This window comes from Struthio camelus, chromosome 14, assembly GCF_040807025.1.
Source record: "Struthio camelus isolate bStrCam1 chromosome 14, bStrCam1.hap1, whole genome shotgun sequence".
Classification (NCBI taxonomy): Eukaryota; Metazoa; Chordata; class Aves; order Struthioniformes; family Struthionidae; genus Struthio; species Struthio camelus.
Genome location: NC_090955.1, coordinates 11,819,412 through 11,837,787, shown reverse-complemented (window position 1 = coordinate 11,837,787; position 18,376 = coordinate 11,819,412). Strand labels below are relative to the sequence as shown.

General features: G+C 42.3%; 1 protein-coding gene across 2 annotated transcripts in view; it reads right to left on the bottom strand.

Moving 5' to 3' along the window:
• The window catches only part of PTPRG (protein tyrosine phosphatase receptor type G), a 411,417-nt gene that overhangs the window by 97,286 nt on the left and 295,755 nt on the right, over positions 1–18,376 (bottom strand). For both annotated transcript variants that reach the window (XM_068907053.1, XM_068907052.1), the window contains exons 7-9: positions 17,146–17,212; positions 6,241–6,398; positions 1,186–1,378 (exon numbers count right to left, since the gene is read on the bottom strand). In XM_068907053.1, the coding sequence (XP_068763154.1) occupies positions 1,186–1,378; positions 6,241–6,398; positions 17,146–17,212 (418 nt within the window). The remainder of the gene's footprint in view (positions 1–1,185; positions 1,379–6,240; positions 6,399–17,145; positions 17,213–18,376) is intronic.

Sequence of the window (18,376 nt, the reverse complement as noted above, 5' to 3'; positions counted from 1 at the left end):
ATTCCTAAGATCTCCTTCTCAGTTCTGATACAAATTCTCTATCCCAAGGCTGCCTTTAATGGACATGAGGTTTATGTACGTGTATATTATATATATAAAAATAAGCACACATACAAAATAATGAGCCCTGAGAAATACACTCTTCCAGCACTCTCTTGGGAGGGTGAGGCTGCTGAACACAGCTGTTTTCATGATTCACGTCCTCTAAAAACTACATTCACTGTGCCTGGCCAGGTGAAAATGCCAGGTACGCAAGGGCAGCTTGTAAATCCACTTAGTTGTTTCCTTCTCGGCAAACTGCCCCCTCTCCTATTCCTCTACCTAGGATTGGTTAAGCACCAAGCATTTCTTGAGCCTCAAGACTGGGGAGTGTACATCAATTCCTCCTCTATCTATAAACAAAATTCAATAAAATCAAGGAAAATAAAGGTAGCAAATGATACTTATTTCTAGTCCTATTTTATCCCGTACACATTTCTCTCAGAATTTTTGATGTGCTCCTATAGCCGAGGGTGTTTGTGCCAACGCAACCACAGCAACCTCCTTCCCAAACCACCTCCATCTAACTCATTATCCAGCTTCTGACAGAAGCAAGCACCAGCTGCTCTACAAAAAGGCACGTGAAACACTTCAGCAAGACATCATAAAATAACCTGTCAACATGGAAGAGTTTTTTCCCAATCACCATTGCCAAAAAGTTGATACATACGTTGAATGAAAAGGTCAATGGCTCTTCAAAACACTTGTTACTGTAAAAATGAATACCATAACCACACCTGGATACTCTATCCTCATTCAAACACCTAGTGAGTCAGTGCTAAACCCTTAAACCAAGATTCACACAGGGCCTAAATTTTACCTCTGCCTCTGACCCTTAATGTTTCCTGTTTTTTTAAGGCATCTCTAAGGGCCAGTCAGGATAAACAGGCATATAGGTTGTACTGAGACTAACTCATTCTGGATCTTCATCTCCATGGTGCCTTGTGACAGCCAGTTTCACAGGTTATCTGTGTGCACACCTAAGATTAGTTAATTTATTGGCATATGCAGACAAAGAATACCTGCATACTCTGCGCTATTGCTTTGGTAACTTATAGCTCCACTCAACACGATATAATGGCAAAGTACATTCAAAGTACAAACACCTCTTATTATTCAAGTGCAAAATTCATAATCCTAAGCTACCTTTGGAAGCTTCTGTACCGAGCGGGTTTTCCAAGATGTCTGTCATATCTTGGCTCCAAGCATCCTTCACAGCAGACTTCGACACCTTCCTGTTGTTCAGGCTTTGCTGCGGTCGGAAGTTGTTCCTCAAATACTCCACGGACTTGACGTGGTCTTGCTGTTCGGTGGTAAATATGGAATAGAATGCCTCCAGCTGATCATGGCGGGGAAGAGAAAGAACGTTAATTAGAAAAACAATGAGGCAAAATCCGGGTGGCTGATAAGAATGAAAAATGGAAGGAAGTATTGATGCCAAGGCTGATAAATCAAGCAGGAAGTTGGGCTGCCCACTGAAATCACTGCCAACCCTCTTATCTCAGCCCAGTGTTTATCCTGCCGAACAGCAAAGAAGGCCTTCGAGTAACCCGTGCAAGCTGGTCCTGGGCAAGGAAATGCTTGCCCTTAGACCCCTTGTCTGGAAGGATTTTGCGTGTGACACAGCCCCACCAAACCCCCTCTCTGCTGGCACCATTTTGTTGCACAGTATCATGCCAAACAGTGCTTCCAAGCCCTTCCACCCCACAAGCGTTCTCCAGGATTGGACAATGCTGCATCTCTGAACACCACACGGACACTTAGTGACCAGGCTAAGCTTCGTGGATAGACCTCGCAGCATTTGCACAGGAAGGTCACCGCAGTTGTCCCAGCTGTACAGGATGGGCACCCAAACCCGCACCTTGACTGGCCCACAAGCAGGTCACTAACAGAGCAGCGTGACCTCGGGACTCCCAGCTCCAAGTGCCCTGGTCTCCCTCCCAACCACAACTCTCTCTGGTATCTAACTGCAGAGGGAGGAAAAAAACCCACAAAATAAATGTATTTAGGCACAATGAGCATAAAGTCCTCTGGGAAAGGAAGCTGATGTTTCCTCTGTTGGATGCAGGTCTGAGCTATTTTTAATAAAATGTATTAACCTGTACAAAAGAACTGTAATTGGAAAACTCTCCTGTTACTTTGTATCTTAATATTTCTTAGAAAGAAATTTCTACCAAAGTAAGGTGAAAATATTTTCAGCTAATGCTGTTCTCACAACTATCAAGGTCAGCACAGCATTTACTAATAGCTGGTTATCATTCAGGTCAAGAACTAGAATTAGTTATGTCGCTGTTAGAGAGGTCGAGCAAGACAGAGCAGAGGAGGATTCAGCCCTGGTCTTGTTTACATGAACAGTAATTACATTCATCCATGGTATGGATTTCAGGGAGTACAGGATCTGGCCCAAGACTTTAAAAAGGGACTGCAGTTGCACTCATAGCTTAATGACAGCTCATGGTTTGAAGGCTACACCCTTTTCATTAAGTGCATCTGCTCTGAAAGCTACAGAGGAGAGTGTGAGTCCTGAAACTGGGAAAAATTACACTGCCAGCCACATTGTAGCCTCGACTGATAGCGCTGATAAAAATAATCAAAGCAAAGTGTACTAGAGCAGCTAAGCATCCTCCACTGAACCAAGAGGCACTCACTACCATTATTTAATTTCCCTTCAAATCAGTAAATCGGAACACCCCTTCTGCTCCTGCCGCCCAGCTTGCCCGTTTTGCTGGGCCTGACGATCCCAGGTATTCAGCTGAAAGCTGTAAAACTTCTCTGACTGGCAGGACAGGAGAGCGCCATTTTTCACACATTTCATTTCAAAACTAAGCCCCTCTGGGGCAAGGTGGCGTGCTGAGCTGGCTAGCGGAGATACGTATGGGAACGACAACCCTGGGAGCAGCGCGCAGACAAGGGGAGAGTGCAAAGGGATGGATTACACGACTCAGATCCTCAGTTTGGCATTTCTGCCCTAAAACACAAAACCAAGGGAACTGCGAGTCCCGCAAGAGGCTTCCTCTGCCCCTAAAATCATCACCGGGATAGCAGAGAGCAACCCAGGCTTGAACATCTTTAGTAGCAGCTTTCTCTAATTGCCACAACGCTCTTTTGCACAATTGCTCTTGCTGTACGAGCAGGGAAACTGAGGCAACGGGCGAGCAAGCAGCCGACAGAGAGGGGTAACAGCCACCGGCCCCGGCCCCCGCTGCCTGAAATTATTAGCGTGAGGCACGCAGGAACATTGACAGATACGTTTAAAAAAAAGGAGGAAAGGGACTGTTTTCTAAAATTTTTGTCTTAAGATAGAAACCAGAGGATCCAGCTGGCCCCTATGCTCTTCTATGCCCTTCCATGAAGGAAGGGCTCCAAACTCTGCCAAGATTTGCCTGTGTTTCACGTCATGCCTGGGAGTAGTTTTGGTGAAGCCAACTGACAAAGCTTAAAGTTACTCTATATAAGCTCCAAGAACTTGGGGGTTGCAACTGCTCCTCTGCAGTCAAGTCTCTAGGCTTGTATTTCGATGATGTTAATTGAATTTTTAAAACGTTCAGAGAGAACTTTTAAAATATTTTCTTCTGCCATGCTACCTTGGGGAGGTGTAATTGTATTTTAACTACTGCCACTTCAAATATGATTTTTAACCTTCCCCTTTTTATGTGTTGAAGTATGTATAAATCATTTCAACTTCATTTTTATTATAAAAATATTATCTACCACAAATGAGAAATTAATTGATCTATAGCTGCCAGGAAAAGAAAAATCCAAGAGCTACATTCATGCTCTTTAAATAGTACGAGAGCGCCTGTTCAGAAGAAGTGAAAAGCTGTTAAAACACTATTGTAGATACAGGGAAACCTGATCTAAAACTCCAGGTATGTAATTACAAACTATTAAAGCCTGATGCACACAGTTTTCTAAGGCTTGGATACATAAATGGCAATTAAAAATACTGAAACTGTTACAAGCACGGTGAGATACTCTGAGGTATGTATTACGAGAGATAATGCCATGCTTTGGGTCACTGAGTGCACTTAGCTTTACAACACATCTGCAGGGTGACACGGCTTGTCCCGTTTTGTTGTCTAATTATCGGGAGAGATGATGACGATGGAGCACCGAGAATAAGACAGAGAAGCCTCTACAAATGGACCGTTTCAGCAGTGTCCCTTTTACAGTAAGGTATTTTGCACCAAGGCAAAGGATTTAATTAGAACAGCAACAAAGCTCAAATAATATCACTTTCCTCCTCTGGGACTACAGACTGCTTCACAGGGTTTGTGATAAAGAAGGTTAAACTATGGCAATGGATTATACTGCACTGTTTCTGTTACAAGAACAAATAATAATCATAGCAGCGGCAGGGTGGCAGTCTCTTAAAATACACCCACCTCGAGCTGCCAAAGGGAAGAATACTATTATTTATTCCACATTTGTTGTAGCAGCAATGAATGGCTGTCTACACACAGAATACCCAGCCCTTCAGCCACACACGCCTGTAAAAAGCAGCACAACTCCAAATTTTGAAGGCTTAGCTTGGCACCGTTACTACTGTGCAGCACAGGAAAGAAGCTACGCTGTGATAAAGTACCTTTATACCATTATAAGGACATCCGTAGTTGGTATTTATTGGTTTATTTGCATTTATTAAAAAAGAAAAATTAAAAAAAAGAGAAAAAAAGGATGTCACAACCCACCTGACACGTATACAGGGTATAAAACTGAATGTGGGACAGGCCTCAGAGCAACCTAGTGATAATAAACTACTTAACAGTACACTTATTGATTTGTGGACAGCGAGAAGCCGGAGGGATTGCAATATACTGTAGGCAAGGACAGAATTCAAAACGATCTTGACAATCAGAGGAACAGCCTGAAAAAAACAAAAGATCCAATTCAACCGAAACATGTGCAAAGTCCCCTGCTTAGGCCAGAACTCGACTGCACGAAGACATGACGTGGACCAGCCATGCTAGACACGGCACTGCAGAAACGCATCTAGAAAAGGGGCTCTTGCTGCCCACGGGTAACAGCATCACGCTTTCGCGAAAACGGCAAAAGAACACAAACATCTGCAAAACATGAAAAAAGGACTGGAGCAGGAGCACGGTAATCTCCTTCCACCCTTTCAAAATCTTTCAGCAGCAGCAGCAGCTGTCAGTCATCACGTCCGCAGAGCCGAGGCCACCCTTGGGTGGGTGAGTAGGCAACCACTCTTGAGAGCCCTTCCCAGCCCAGCAAAGGAGTAACGGAGTCATTTAGTGTGTGAAGTATTTTGCAGTACTTCCTAAGCAGAACATGATTTCACCAGCTCGGTGCCACATATTGCAACAGATCAGAGCAGGAACTGACTTCTGTTTATACAGTAATTCGTTCTTTGTGGCTCTGATCCTCAGCTGTGGTACTACGCACTATTTTAATGAAGCGAACAGTTAAGAAATATCACTGATTATTTGATGCCTCTTCTCTGCCTCCAACACCATCTAACGAACGGTTCACTTAAGTTTTACAGAATTAGTTTACTTTATAAGTTTGTTTTCGATGGCTCAAGCCAAACAAGTAAAAGGAAAGAGTAACATCAGTGGGATGACTTCCTAAAGACGACAACCTTAAAACGTCAAAAGTGCACTTAACTGGTAAACATCTGACTACATCTATCCATTACTTTATCGGGAGCATTCTTCTCCAGACAAATCCCAGACACCGTCTCTATTTGCGTTAAAAGCTGTTACGTGCTAATTTTAAAGATTTGTGCACCAGCTCTCTCACCAGCACATAATGGCAGCTCTGCTGTGTTACAAAAACAGTTAAGCATGGAGAATTAATGGAAACACGTCTTTTCTAATGTAATTAGTTCAAATTACTAAATCTGAGCAGAACTGAAATCACTTACTTTACTTTCAAAAGAAAGTTTCAATTCAAAAGAATAAAAAGGAACGCCATGTAAATATTTACACCATGGCTTAATTTAATCTTAACACAAACAATACCAAATAAATCACTGAAAGGAAACTGGGTTTCATGTTGTACTGCCTTCTTAAGACTGATGGCTCACGTTCATGTATTACTCAAGAAAAAAAAATCACCAACGCTTCCTTTTTTGTCAACGGAAACTTTTTTGTTCTCAACGTTACACCGTCGGGTTTTGAGAACGCTGCCTTAAGAGGGTAAATCTAGAGAGGAACTTCGCTAACAAAAGAAACACACCTGATGGTAAGAAATAGGAACAGGTTTCCGAAAAACTATCCACTCCACGATCTCGCTGCACGGGGGAGTTGTCAGGGAACCAGCGTAGCGGTAGTAACTCCCCAGCGACGTTGGCAGAAGGTCTCTCAGCACAAAGGGATCCAGAAAGGTCTCCTTCTCTGCAGGGAAGATTGACAAGCAAAATTACACCTCTTTTTTTTAACATATCTTTAAAATAGTCATCACATTGATAGGCAGCCTAACAACGTGTAATGGCAACAACATATTTTGTCGTATATATGCAAGGAAATACGAAGGCACCCTATCAGGAAGGCTCTGTACGAGGCGATATGCTGATTATTAAAAGAGCAGCCAGAACGCTAGTCAATCCTATAGGCGGTGTGTAGGTTCCTCCTGAGAAGGCGTGCAGGTGCGAAGTGCCCTCGTTATCCCACCGGCTTGTACTAGTGAGGAAATAACACCGCTTCGAGCGCTCTCAGCGCTCAGGAAACGGTTCTTCAGCTTGACGGCAGCGGGTGCTCGCTGAGCTCCAGCGGGACGGAGCCGGGACCCGCTCGCTGCTGCCGACCAAGAGCACGAGCCACTGCACCCGTTCCCTCGCTAAAACCCGCTGTCTCTGCTCGCGGGTCCAAGAGGCACCAACAAGAAGGTCCAACGTTTTGGGGAGGAACTCTGTCTTCTTGGCCAGCCTGAAATGCAAAGCTGAGCACTGGCAGCATTTAGCTTCAAGTAACAGTGACAAGTTGGTAACATTTAACTCTGTGAAGAAAAATAAATAAATGAAAGGAGGGAAGAGCTGCAGGCAAGACAATTCCCCTGCCATCCCCGAGCATTTACCCTCTGCTATTTATGCTGGCTCCCAGGCCAAAGCTCCCTCTTGGTCCGTGCAAAGGTGTTCACTGCCTAAGGGTGTGCTGACAGGCGAGGCTCTCCCCTACCTCTCCGTTCCTCACTTTCTGTATTCTTCGTGCCTCACACAAAACTTAGGGTAGCAGGAACGGTTCTCCCACCATCTCATCTGAGCTGCTAGGCAAGTCCATTTCCCTGCAGCCAGACGGAGAAGGCGGCGGACATGCACCCCAGCAAAGGCAGGAGGGAGGGAGAAGAAAAGGGTGAAGCCTGCAGAATTCACTTTCCCGGCATCCCACAGTTCTCTAGAAGTCTCGACTAAAGCAGGAGGCTTGTCGATACCTCTGAGCAGTACTCTGGTAATCACGGGGATTTTTTTCCTTCTGCTGCAAGGTGCAAATGTTGGAGGCACTTCAGACATCTTCTGTCCTTCTGTGTAATGCCAGCAGCGGGCAACGCTCTTGCAGCCTTCAGTTTTTTCAGACAAGAATAATTCTACTGAAGTCGAGGTATATATTGTAACAGAACACTGCAATATCTTCATTAACGATTTCCTTCTACCTAATGTAAGCAGGTATCAACCGCTTTTCCACCCCCAGTGAGGAAGGAAACAAACAATAAAACATATTTTTTCCTTTTCATAACACACTTTCGGTAAAAAAAATGTGCTTATACGTTAAATGGTAAAATATACATGATTGGCCAAAGTTCACAGAGATTCTAATCAAGAAGCCATAATCACAGCAAAAGGTCGTATTTAATTTGATTTCCTGTTTAAAACCAATTGGCTTATTTTTATACAGGAAAAATTGGCGAGAAAAACTGCAAACTCGGTTATAGGCCTTGATTTTGAAATTCAGCACACATACTTCTTCACAACAAATGACATAACTTTTTTATGTAAGAAATTGTCCCTTTATATATGGAAATCAGGCACACAGTAGATTGTTATGAATCTGAAAGGGCATTTGAACATGCAAACACACCTGTTTTCATTAACAGCCAATGACTAAAAATAGAATTGATAGGAGGTATACGCATATTTTTAAAAGAGCTTTCCCCTTATATCCATGCTAATTGGGGAATTTAAAAAAAATAATGCTTCACCTTACAACTAATAATTAACTATTTTTAACTCCTAGAACCTTTTATTTAAAACTAAGAAAACACTTAAGACGTTGGACAAACCTATTCCATGGAAAACCTGGAGTATGGAGTATCCCTTTATCAAGGGATGGCAGGAGAGCGAAGCTCATTTTCTACTTTCAAAGATTTTTGTGCCATATGCTGACAATATTATATTTTAATAATTAATTGTTCATCAAAGGAAAAGATGAAGAACAGGGATGCTAAATTCAAAGTTATTCAAATTGCAAAAATGAATAATGCATGACTTTTATATTAAATACACACTGTATTAAGTAGTCTACATTTCATCCAACTCTGTCTTTCATTTTTAAACATTTTGAACTACAATATGAATAATCAACCAAGGGAAGCTTATTTAGACAGAGAAATACCTTATCTGAATGCAAACTGGAAGTATCCGACTATGATTAAATTTTGGTTATCAATTAGGGAGGGTTTTTTCCTAAGCATTTGGAAAGTCAGAGTCGGCTTTGAAAGAGAATATTTCTTGAGGAGAAAGTAGCTTTGCTAATGCACAGTTTAAGTAGGGCAGGGTGTAGCCTATCTAATTTTTCACGGCTACAAGCAACTCAGTAAGTTTTCATTAATGAATTCCAAAGATTAAAATAAAAAATACATATAATTGGATTAAAATGACTATTAAAATAGATGATAATCAATTGATTTTGCTTTAATAGCCTAATACTTTTGAAAATAGTTCATTCATTTGTATCATTTCCATCTAGATGCATGGGGCAGAGTTTTAGAAACTTGAGTGTTAAATGGCTCTTTATATGAAGCTTACAGAAAAAGTGACTTAGAAATTCAGGAGTCTACCTCCCATATCCTTCAAGATCATGTAGAAACAGTAAATGCAATGAGGTTGTGCTCCTAAGAGCCCGAGCTGCTTCTGAAAAAGGGACTTTAAAGTCACGTAGTTACTTTCACCATTTTGAACTTAAGTCAAAGAAGTAGTTTATTACTCTTGGTAAATGTGTAAGAACCACTTGCAAGCTAGAGAACAGCATTCACTGAATGTGCTAGACATACAGGTGTATATACACATATGTATGCGTATATAGATATATAATTCCTATTATATGGGAAAGAACAAAGTTGGCAACAGATATCCAGCCTTTCCTCCCTATCTTCTACAGCCAGCTCCAAGCTGCCCCATGAGCCACCTATTAGCTCTCGTGCTGTCTATCAGCGCCTCCCACCCACACGGCCCCTGCTGCTGCTCCTTGTCCGGCTCCCCTTCCTGTACCAGAATACAGAGGTGTGCCCAAGCAGAAAAATAAGCAGTCAGGAAATCGGAGCCACAGAGATCAGGGCTAATGACAGACCCTCGAAGGAGAAAGCGTTCTTTTGAGAAAGCGACAATAAAACCGTTTCTGCGGCCGCTGCTTCCAGGCAACGCAGAAAAGAGGCACCTGAAACGTCCACTGAAATGCCCCACCAATGTGGCACGGCCAATTTTATCGACTAAATGTGGTTCTTTGTTTAAAGCACCAAGGCCTGTAAAAAAATGTTCACTCTAATATTTCCAAAGGAAAAATTAACAAGGAGCATCTATTCAATTGACAATTGCTCGTTGACAATTAAGGCAACGAATGTGACATTTAAACTACTGACTGTTCTACAGTATAAAAGGACAATATGGTATTTTTGACTCTTACATTCACAAAAGAGAATTAACATAGTCTGCTGGTAATATATTTGACCTTCTGATGCAACATTCACGTCCATCGCTTGGTCTTTCTTCTTCAGCAGCAATGTGAAAGGTTATTGGGGAAATTGGAAGGAAAACACATGAGCAAACAGCATCTTCTAGTTCCATGTTTATCTGCAAGTCAATATGAAAACTTGCATTTCATTCTCTATTTTTAGACTAATATATTTCTATGGCATATGCAAACTCCCTTTTGTAAACTGAACAGAGAAACTGTAGAAACACAACATAAAAATGTAGGACTAAACAACTTAGGACAATAGTGCATGAACAAGTATCTGTTTCAACAGCTTCCAAAATTTTACTTGCCTCCCAGACAATCAAATCATTTTTTCACTTCTTTATCACTAGCTATCTTACAGTAACGGTCAGTATATTCTTTGTTTGGGCCAGTAATTCTCCCTACTATTTTGCAGAGGTGCATGGCACCAAGGGCCATTTTTTGTCCGACCAACCTAAAGTCAAAGCAACCGTAGGCCTGTTCTAAAGAGCTGACCTATTCACACACTGTTTGTCGAGGCATTGCCACAAGACGTGAACTAATACTAAATTGCGCACAATAGCTTTCCCAGCAGAGGACAAACCAGATCTTAAAACAGGTATTTACAGTTGGCCTCTACCAACTACTGCATTTTTTGCAATCCGATATCAACAAGTATTGTATTGCAAGAGCCATGAGTTGAATGTTTGACTTCAAGGACTGATTTGCTAAAAATAAAATTATGGCAACATGTTGGATAAAGATAGCGCTGAATTGTACCCCAGTCACAGTGGGGTAAGAGGGTTCTTGAGATATGTAGGTAAACAGCATCACAACTATCTGTGATCAAAACCCTTCTCAAATCTACCAGAAACTTGGATCAGAGATCACAAGAAAATAACTATATGCCAAGTCCCTTTATATCTTATGAAATGCTTTGGGACTTTCATCATGCTTTTCTGCAAGAAAACAGGAACTTGGCTGGATTGAAAACAGTATCTTAAAATGAGCTTATTTCCAAAATTAACGTATGTGCAATGCCTGATAGGTGGAAACGCTACCCAGCTACACTTTGAATAACTGAAATCTGCAATACCAATACGAAGAGCTTTGAAAGTCTCCCAAATTTGTTAAACAATGTTTCTGCCAATTTCGTTTTCACAATGAGCCAAGTCATTCTAAAGCTTCTGCATTCAAACATTTAGAAACAAACACACAAAAATAATCAAAAGGACACCATGCCGCACACCCACTGAGCCAGAACTTCCCAGATAAAGCAGGCTGCGCACCAGAGAGGAACCAGATTCACTGCAGTGATTTTAAAGATGCAATTACAAATATTATATGTTACTTAAACTAAAGAGATGTTCAAATGAGTACTCGCTGTGTAAATCCAGCATGAAGAGCAGTTTCTGACAGTCCTCTATGCAGTGTAATTCAGGTCATTTATTGTGTAATTATTAACCTCATCTTATTTATTTTTTTTAAAGGCCAGAGCCTCTACTGAGCAACGTAAAGAGCTCAGTGAGGACATAGAAAGCACTGCATGGTGAGGAAGAAGGGAATGAGATAATAGCACAGTCCTTATGCAAGGAGCCTGCAGTCTAATTTAATCTGAGAGAACCAGTGAGTGGCATAAAGAACAGGAGGAAAGAGAAAAAAGGCAAGTCTCCCAAGCGGAAAAAAATTGAGTTGAAAATTTGCATGCCAGGTGTCTCTCTCAAGCTTAATTTTTCTCCCTCCCTCCCTTAAGAGGAAAAGGTTCAGCTTGGGTGGAGGAGGAAGGGGGGCTTAACCCTTTACGAAGACATTAAAAAAAAAAAATCCTGAGCCTTTAATGCTTACACAGTGCTGGTGCAGGACCTGGCATAGCAGGTTTCTGCCGATCTGGACTGGGACGAGACTTTGCCACTTTTTGTAAAATCTACCCTGACGCAGAGGTACGCGCAGAGACAAGGCTGGAGGGACAAGGAAACTAGGGGGAGCTGACGAAGAAATAAAGAGGGGGACCAGTCATAGGAAAAGGAAATTGAGACAAGGAGTTTAGAGGGAGGGAGGATCCCTGGAACCAGCTGGGACGACGGGACCGGCAGGGTGAAGCAGCAGCAGAAACGGCCGGGGCAGCGCATGCCGTTAACATCCCCTCCAGCAGAGCCAGTGCAACAGCTCCAGGTTCGCAGACCTCACCACCCCTCTCTTCTCAGCAATCAGCCACCAAGGCCACCAGCAAAGCACCTACCCCTTCCCCCACGCGGGCTTTGTTCAGGCTCACAAGAAACTAAATTCAGTCATTTCTTAACTTCAGAGTTCTCACTTTTGCAGCGTCTTTTTGTTAGTTTAACTGAAGTTTTTCTGTGCGATATGCTAATTACATGTCAGCTCACTGGTCTTTACTTAGCCATGACCAGCGTCGCTTTCTGCAAAACAGACAGGTGAAGGACCAGCGATTTCTAACACATCCATCACTTACTCTTTTAAACATCGCAGACCCCTGCGGCTATGCACAGAGCTGCCCTATATAAAGGTGTGAACTTATCACCTCTGCTCGCATCTTCATTTCCCACCTCCCGCCTCCTCCCCTTTGCTCCGCAGCGATCGTGTCCTGGCCCCTTTTGCACTGCTACTCTGCCTGTGAACATGAGAACAGAGCAGAAAACAAAAGAATATATCCAGATCATCCCCTAGGAAAAAAAAAATGCTCTTCCACATTTCATTCTTGGCTTAACACATCGTGCTGCTCTCCCTTTGATGCTCTTCCTTGTTCCAAATTGGGCTTTTGCTTTCTTCAAAGTTTTACTTTAAAAGACGAGGTCCCACGATGGTACATCTCACCCTCACCCCTTCTCCACCACCTTTCTTCTCTACAACCCCTAGATATGTGGTGCAGAAAGCAAACAGCTTGTCAGGTGGTGCTATGGTTCAAGTTAAAAACAAAAGAAAAAACCTGTCATGCTGCTAATGGTGTTTTCTTGTTATTATGCCTTCTGGTGTGATAGATCCACAGGGTAACTAACACTGTCTGCATTGCTTCCTTTTCAGTGCTGATTTATTTTAACAGGTTATTCACTGCTTTTTGCCTAGGACAACTGTAGCGATGTGCAACATATTTATTCTCTATCCTTTTTGCTGCTAGAGCAATTCTTTTCCCATTGTATTTCAGCACCGTCTCCTCAGCAGCCCCTGACACATTGATGGTCACCACCAATTTGCTAATACACCGTTCCCATCTCTAGGGAGACCCAAGATCACTCTCTGCTCCATGCTGAGCTTAAGTTATGGCCCTTTAATAATACAAAGGCAGAGAAAAAAGGCAAGACATTTTCCAAACTCCCTTTTAAAATAAGCAAAGGTTCCTCTGTTCCCCTCACTCCACCCCCATGTTAGCAAACAAGCAACAGATGCAAGTGATTCACTTTGTACCTAAGCTTTTGATCTGGCTGCACTTTGATTTTCAGTGCTCAGTTTTGACAAGGAAGGGAATGAGAGCCCCATTTCTGTGACATTAATAGCGGCTTCTCTGCAGTGGTAATTTATTTGTGCCTTACTGATAACTTTCTGCTGATCAGTGGAGACTCCCGGTGACAGACGCAAAGAACAGGAGAGCGCAGTAAACCATGGCTTGCCATCACCGAGAAACATTTTATGTTGGCCCGGGCTGGTGTGGGCTGCTGTTCCTTTTGATAATTTTTTGCCAGTATGGCAAACCAGGACTGCAAGGAGCACACACCCCCACATTTCGGAGAGGAAAAACGCTGCAGAATCGCCCAAACCAGGTGTCCCCTTCAGGAGAGGGAACATCATTCCAGAGGACTGACATCAGGGAAGGGGACTGCTATTTTAATGCCTTTCAGGCAGCTAGTAAAACCAAGGGAAAAAACAGTGTTTCTCTGCAATAGCTCCCTCTTGCTAGGCCTTCCGCTAAGATCTTGCTGAAGAATACAGCGGACAAAAGCTTCTGCAGCCATTTTAATGCAAATCAGCTGTAAAAGCCATAGCCTGGTATTTAGAGTCCCCTGGCTCTTGCAAGGGCGCACTCTACTTCTGAGGGCCTGGGAGCCTCCCCCATGCAGGACAGGACAGGACCAGCTCCTTCGAGTGCCAAGCTCCTCACTGTGCTCATGGTGGCACCAAAGCAGAGGCAGAAGAGGCTGATCTGCAGCACCAGGACAAGGTGCCTTACCATGCGCTGCAAGGGCAGACGCTGGGATTTGGGACCATCGACATGTGATGTGAACGTACTGCTCGGCAGGAAGATGTGAGGCAAACCTGAAAGCGCTATCGTTGCTCCACAACGTTGTTAGGATGGGTGGCACACCACTGATTTTCCTTTAGATGCTTGTTCTTGTAAAATTAAGCTTAATTTGACATTAAGATTCTAGAAAATTAGGCCTGGAGATGAGGAAATAGAGTGAATTCTGAGTACTGACTAAGCCTGTATTGATTTTTATGCGCATGTTTCTCTATCACTGTTACTAAGCTGGTGACACTGTGAAGGGCACAATTATTTATGTTCCATCAAATTAGTAAGAAACTCAAATCCCTGACAAAATCTCAAGCAAAAATTGCTTTCACTGCCACAAAAAAGTCCTTCTGACATTTGAATTGTTCACTTACCCCTGGAAGGGTATGTAAAAAACAAGAGAACCTCACAGAAAAAATAGAAAGCTATACAAGAAAAATGAAAAACTGCATCACCACTCATCAGTACTATCCCTATATGGAACTGAGAATTAACTAAGCAAGGAAAATCTGCAGTTAGAGGTAGAGAGAGACAGAAAAACAAGGAAATTTTACTTAAATAGGCACACTGGGATGAGCCAAGCCCAAGGTTTGGTGGACTCTCCAGTCAGCAGAGGATGTACAAACACGGTCCAACTTAAAAGCAAGGTGGCCATCTCAGCATTATATATTCTTGATTTCTACATTACAGATGTGTACCTCTGTACTGTGATGAGCATTGCATCACAAGTAACGGTGGGCATGGAAATATCACAAAACGCAAAGAAACTTAAGGTTTCCATTTTGCCCTTCTCCATCTTCTTTTGTTGGGCCCCTGCTTGACCCTGGTGCAACACGATCCCCTCCCTTCCTTCCCTCCCGACCACACTGTCCAAAAGCCACAAGAGTTTTCCACTGTATTTCAGCCAAAATCTGTAGTCCCTTGGCATCCCGCTCAAAGGCAGCCAAACGGATGGCAGGAAGGGCCTTTTCGGACAAATTCATAAGATTGTGCTCACACAAGATGTAAGTAAATTACATGAAGGAAAGAAAGGAGGGTTCCTGGAATAAAAGCTCACATCTTTACTATTATTCTGCATAATAACATTAAAAAAGAGATACAATATTAGAATTTTTCACTGAAAAAAGTGTTCCATCAATATTTAAGTTAAAGGGAACAATTTCTTTGAACAACTACTTTGTAGGAGGAAATTCCCTTACTTTACTCACCAAAAAAAAGCTGTAGAAAAGGGCCTTTAATCAGGCCCTTTGAAACAGGAAGGAAAGCAAGATTTTCCTCTTTCTCTTCCTTAATGTTTTTAAAAGGAAACAAACTATTGAAGTATATCAAGTGATTTCCTTTACTTGAAACACTAGTAGCCTTTTGTGCATTGTGAGTAAAACAAAAATAAACGCCTTTTATCCACCCAGATTTCGCTGTGGGTAGGCAGCTCCGGGACGGACTAATCATTATATGGTCAGGGAATCACAACCTCGGGACCGTGTCGCATCCTCCCCAAACAATTATTTTGGGGAATGGAATAATCTTAGTAGGCACCGCAGTGATTACACGCTAGCGGCTACTTCAGCTGCAGCGGTGAGGAGCAAGAAAGGGAGCAGGAAAAAAAAGCATGAGTTGGATAAGACACCGTAGACCTTGCAGGGGGTAGAGCGTCTTGAAATAGGAGGCAGGTAGAAAACAAACCTAAACAAATATTTTGATCCAGTTAAATGGCAGCTTGACTTCAGTGTCACATTACACAAGCGCCGAAAAATCCTTGCAGCCCAGCTCGTTCTCGCTTTATTTTTGCTAGCCTGTTTTGTTACCCAGGGGGAGCCAGATAATAACATCTATTTCTGTGGAAAACAACGTAGTTCTTCAGCTCAGTGTGTTGTTTCTATTTCACAGCAGAACACTGCAATGTATAAACAGCAAAATCTATGGAAAATTCTCTAAATGAAGGACTTTATGGCACGTTATCATTTAACCCCTATTTTTCACTTTCATTGGATTTATTGGTGCTCCCAGCTGCAACATTAAATGGCTCTGAAAGCACAGTAATTAATCCAAAATCCTATTTGTTTTACTCTAACACTGTCAACTAGTTTTAGGTTTGCAGTCAAGAGAAAAAAAATATTTGTTAAGCTCTATAGCACTAGCTAATGTCTAAAGACAATCCTCTGAAAAGGTGCAAAGATGTTTTATCACAGCGCTATAGATGGGACGGAGATTTATTATCGTACCTAACACCATTCCAGCAGATGCCTTTTGAATTATAATGAGATTATTAAAACTTTACAAATCATTATATTAAAACCTGACAAGAGTACTTTTGGAACCGGAGCATCTCGATGTCATTGCTAATGATGCATTACCCAGGATAAGGTTTCAGGAAAGTTCCTAACTAAAAACTGGTTATAAAAATATAAAATATATTAATATTTATTTCAGTACCTGCTATAAGTTCAAGGATAATAGGTTTATATGCATCAGAACAGCCGAATGATCATATTTATGTCAGCATTAGAAAGATGTTCATCTGCTGCACAGTTTAATTAATTTTCACAGATAGTTAATTTTCTGTTTCATTATCAGCTCCCTAAATTTGAAAGACAAATAATTTATAAACAAATAGAAACTTCAGAGAGGAGTATTTTTAGAGCAAACAGAAGATAGATAGCTGGAGCGAAGCATCCGCGCTGCCTTCGAAGTCCTAATATGAATGATATATTGTACTAGGTTTTGATGGATAACTTACGCATTCTGGCGCACTGACTGAAAAGAAACAAATTGTTTACTGTTAACCCCAACCCATTTTCAGGTAACAAATGACTCTGATCTTTACCAATCAAATAATGCCTTTAATGCCCTTAAACATCAGCGCACGAGGAATGTACAGGCTCACCACGTCCTTCCAGGGGTGACCCGATCCCTTAAGGACAATATTCCAGCCCTTCTCCCCTTCCCAGTGAGAAGAGAGTTTAAGCGGCTACTTACCATGATGCACGACGCCCTTCAACCCATGGATAATGGGATCCAGCGCGGGATTGTCCCTCTGACTGACCTACATGCAAAGGATACAGGATTGGTTACATCCATTCAGGCATCAGACAGAACAGCCTCAGTTTAATCTTCTAAAGGTGGTGGGGGGGGAAAGATGTTATCTAACAAGCTGCTTAGTTCTAACAATGACTCTTCACCAAATGCCAGTGATACGTGGCGTAACAAAACAACATAGGGACAGTTAAAACAAAAGAAAGTGTCCTCAGAATTCATTAAAACATTAGCAATGTTATTACCTCAAGAGCCTAAAAACAGAGAGTTGATTTTCCCCAGCTACTTCTGCTTTCACGGAGGAGAACTGCCTCAATAAACAGAAGTTATCATAGAACGGCCCTTATCGACGCTGGTATAAATCTGGGGCTGCCATGGAAATCGGTAAAGCTGGACCCTTTTCATCCACAATGGACTTAGGCCTTGTCATCTCTTTGCTATTCCTATTTTGAAATCTATTTAATTCAGTGCCATTTGGACAAGAGAGGGGAGAAGAGCTTTAGGAGAGGATCTAGAGAAAGCCTCTGATTTCTGACTATGCATTTGCCAGCCCTGCCAGACCAAAAGTTGGTTTCCCAGAGCGTTTCTTCTGTCAGTCAGCAACCACCTGCATCCTCAGCCAAGACGAGACCCGGCCTCAGAGAGGAGAGGAAGGCAGTGGGAAGTATTAACCCTCTTCTTCCCCACACCAAGCTCGCACAACTTGCAAATTAAACTCAGCACTTTTGTTGCTTACCTGCAACACAGCCAAGTGATTTAAAACCAATAATGCCTTTTTTTTTTCCAACCGTTTTCTCCTTCTGAGGTATCGAAGGAATAACTCACAATTTGTGTGAACGTGTTCCGTTACTTAAGATATTTGCCATTTTACTTTTGGGAAATAAATACTGGCACACACACCTGACTCATGCAATACTATTTTTTTTCCAACTAGTCAATAGCAGGAATCTCAGTGTTGACCATTTTTGAGCAGACCATTCCCAGTGGTGAAGCACATCGATTGCACAACAGTTCCTGGACTTTGGTGGCAGCCCATGATGTTGATGTCGCGAGGAAACATAGGGTTTAATCACTTTATTGGAACATAAAGACATATGAGGAAAGGAGCGGAGACAAAGTAGAAATCTATGAGAAAGAAGCTTGTGCGCCAAGCAAGGAGCAGGACCGCTTTGTC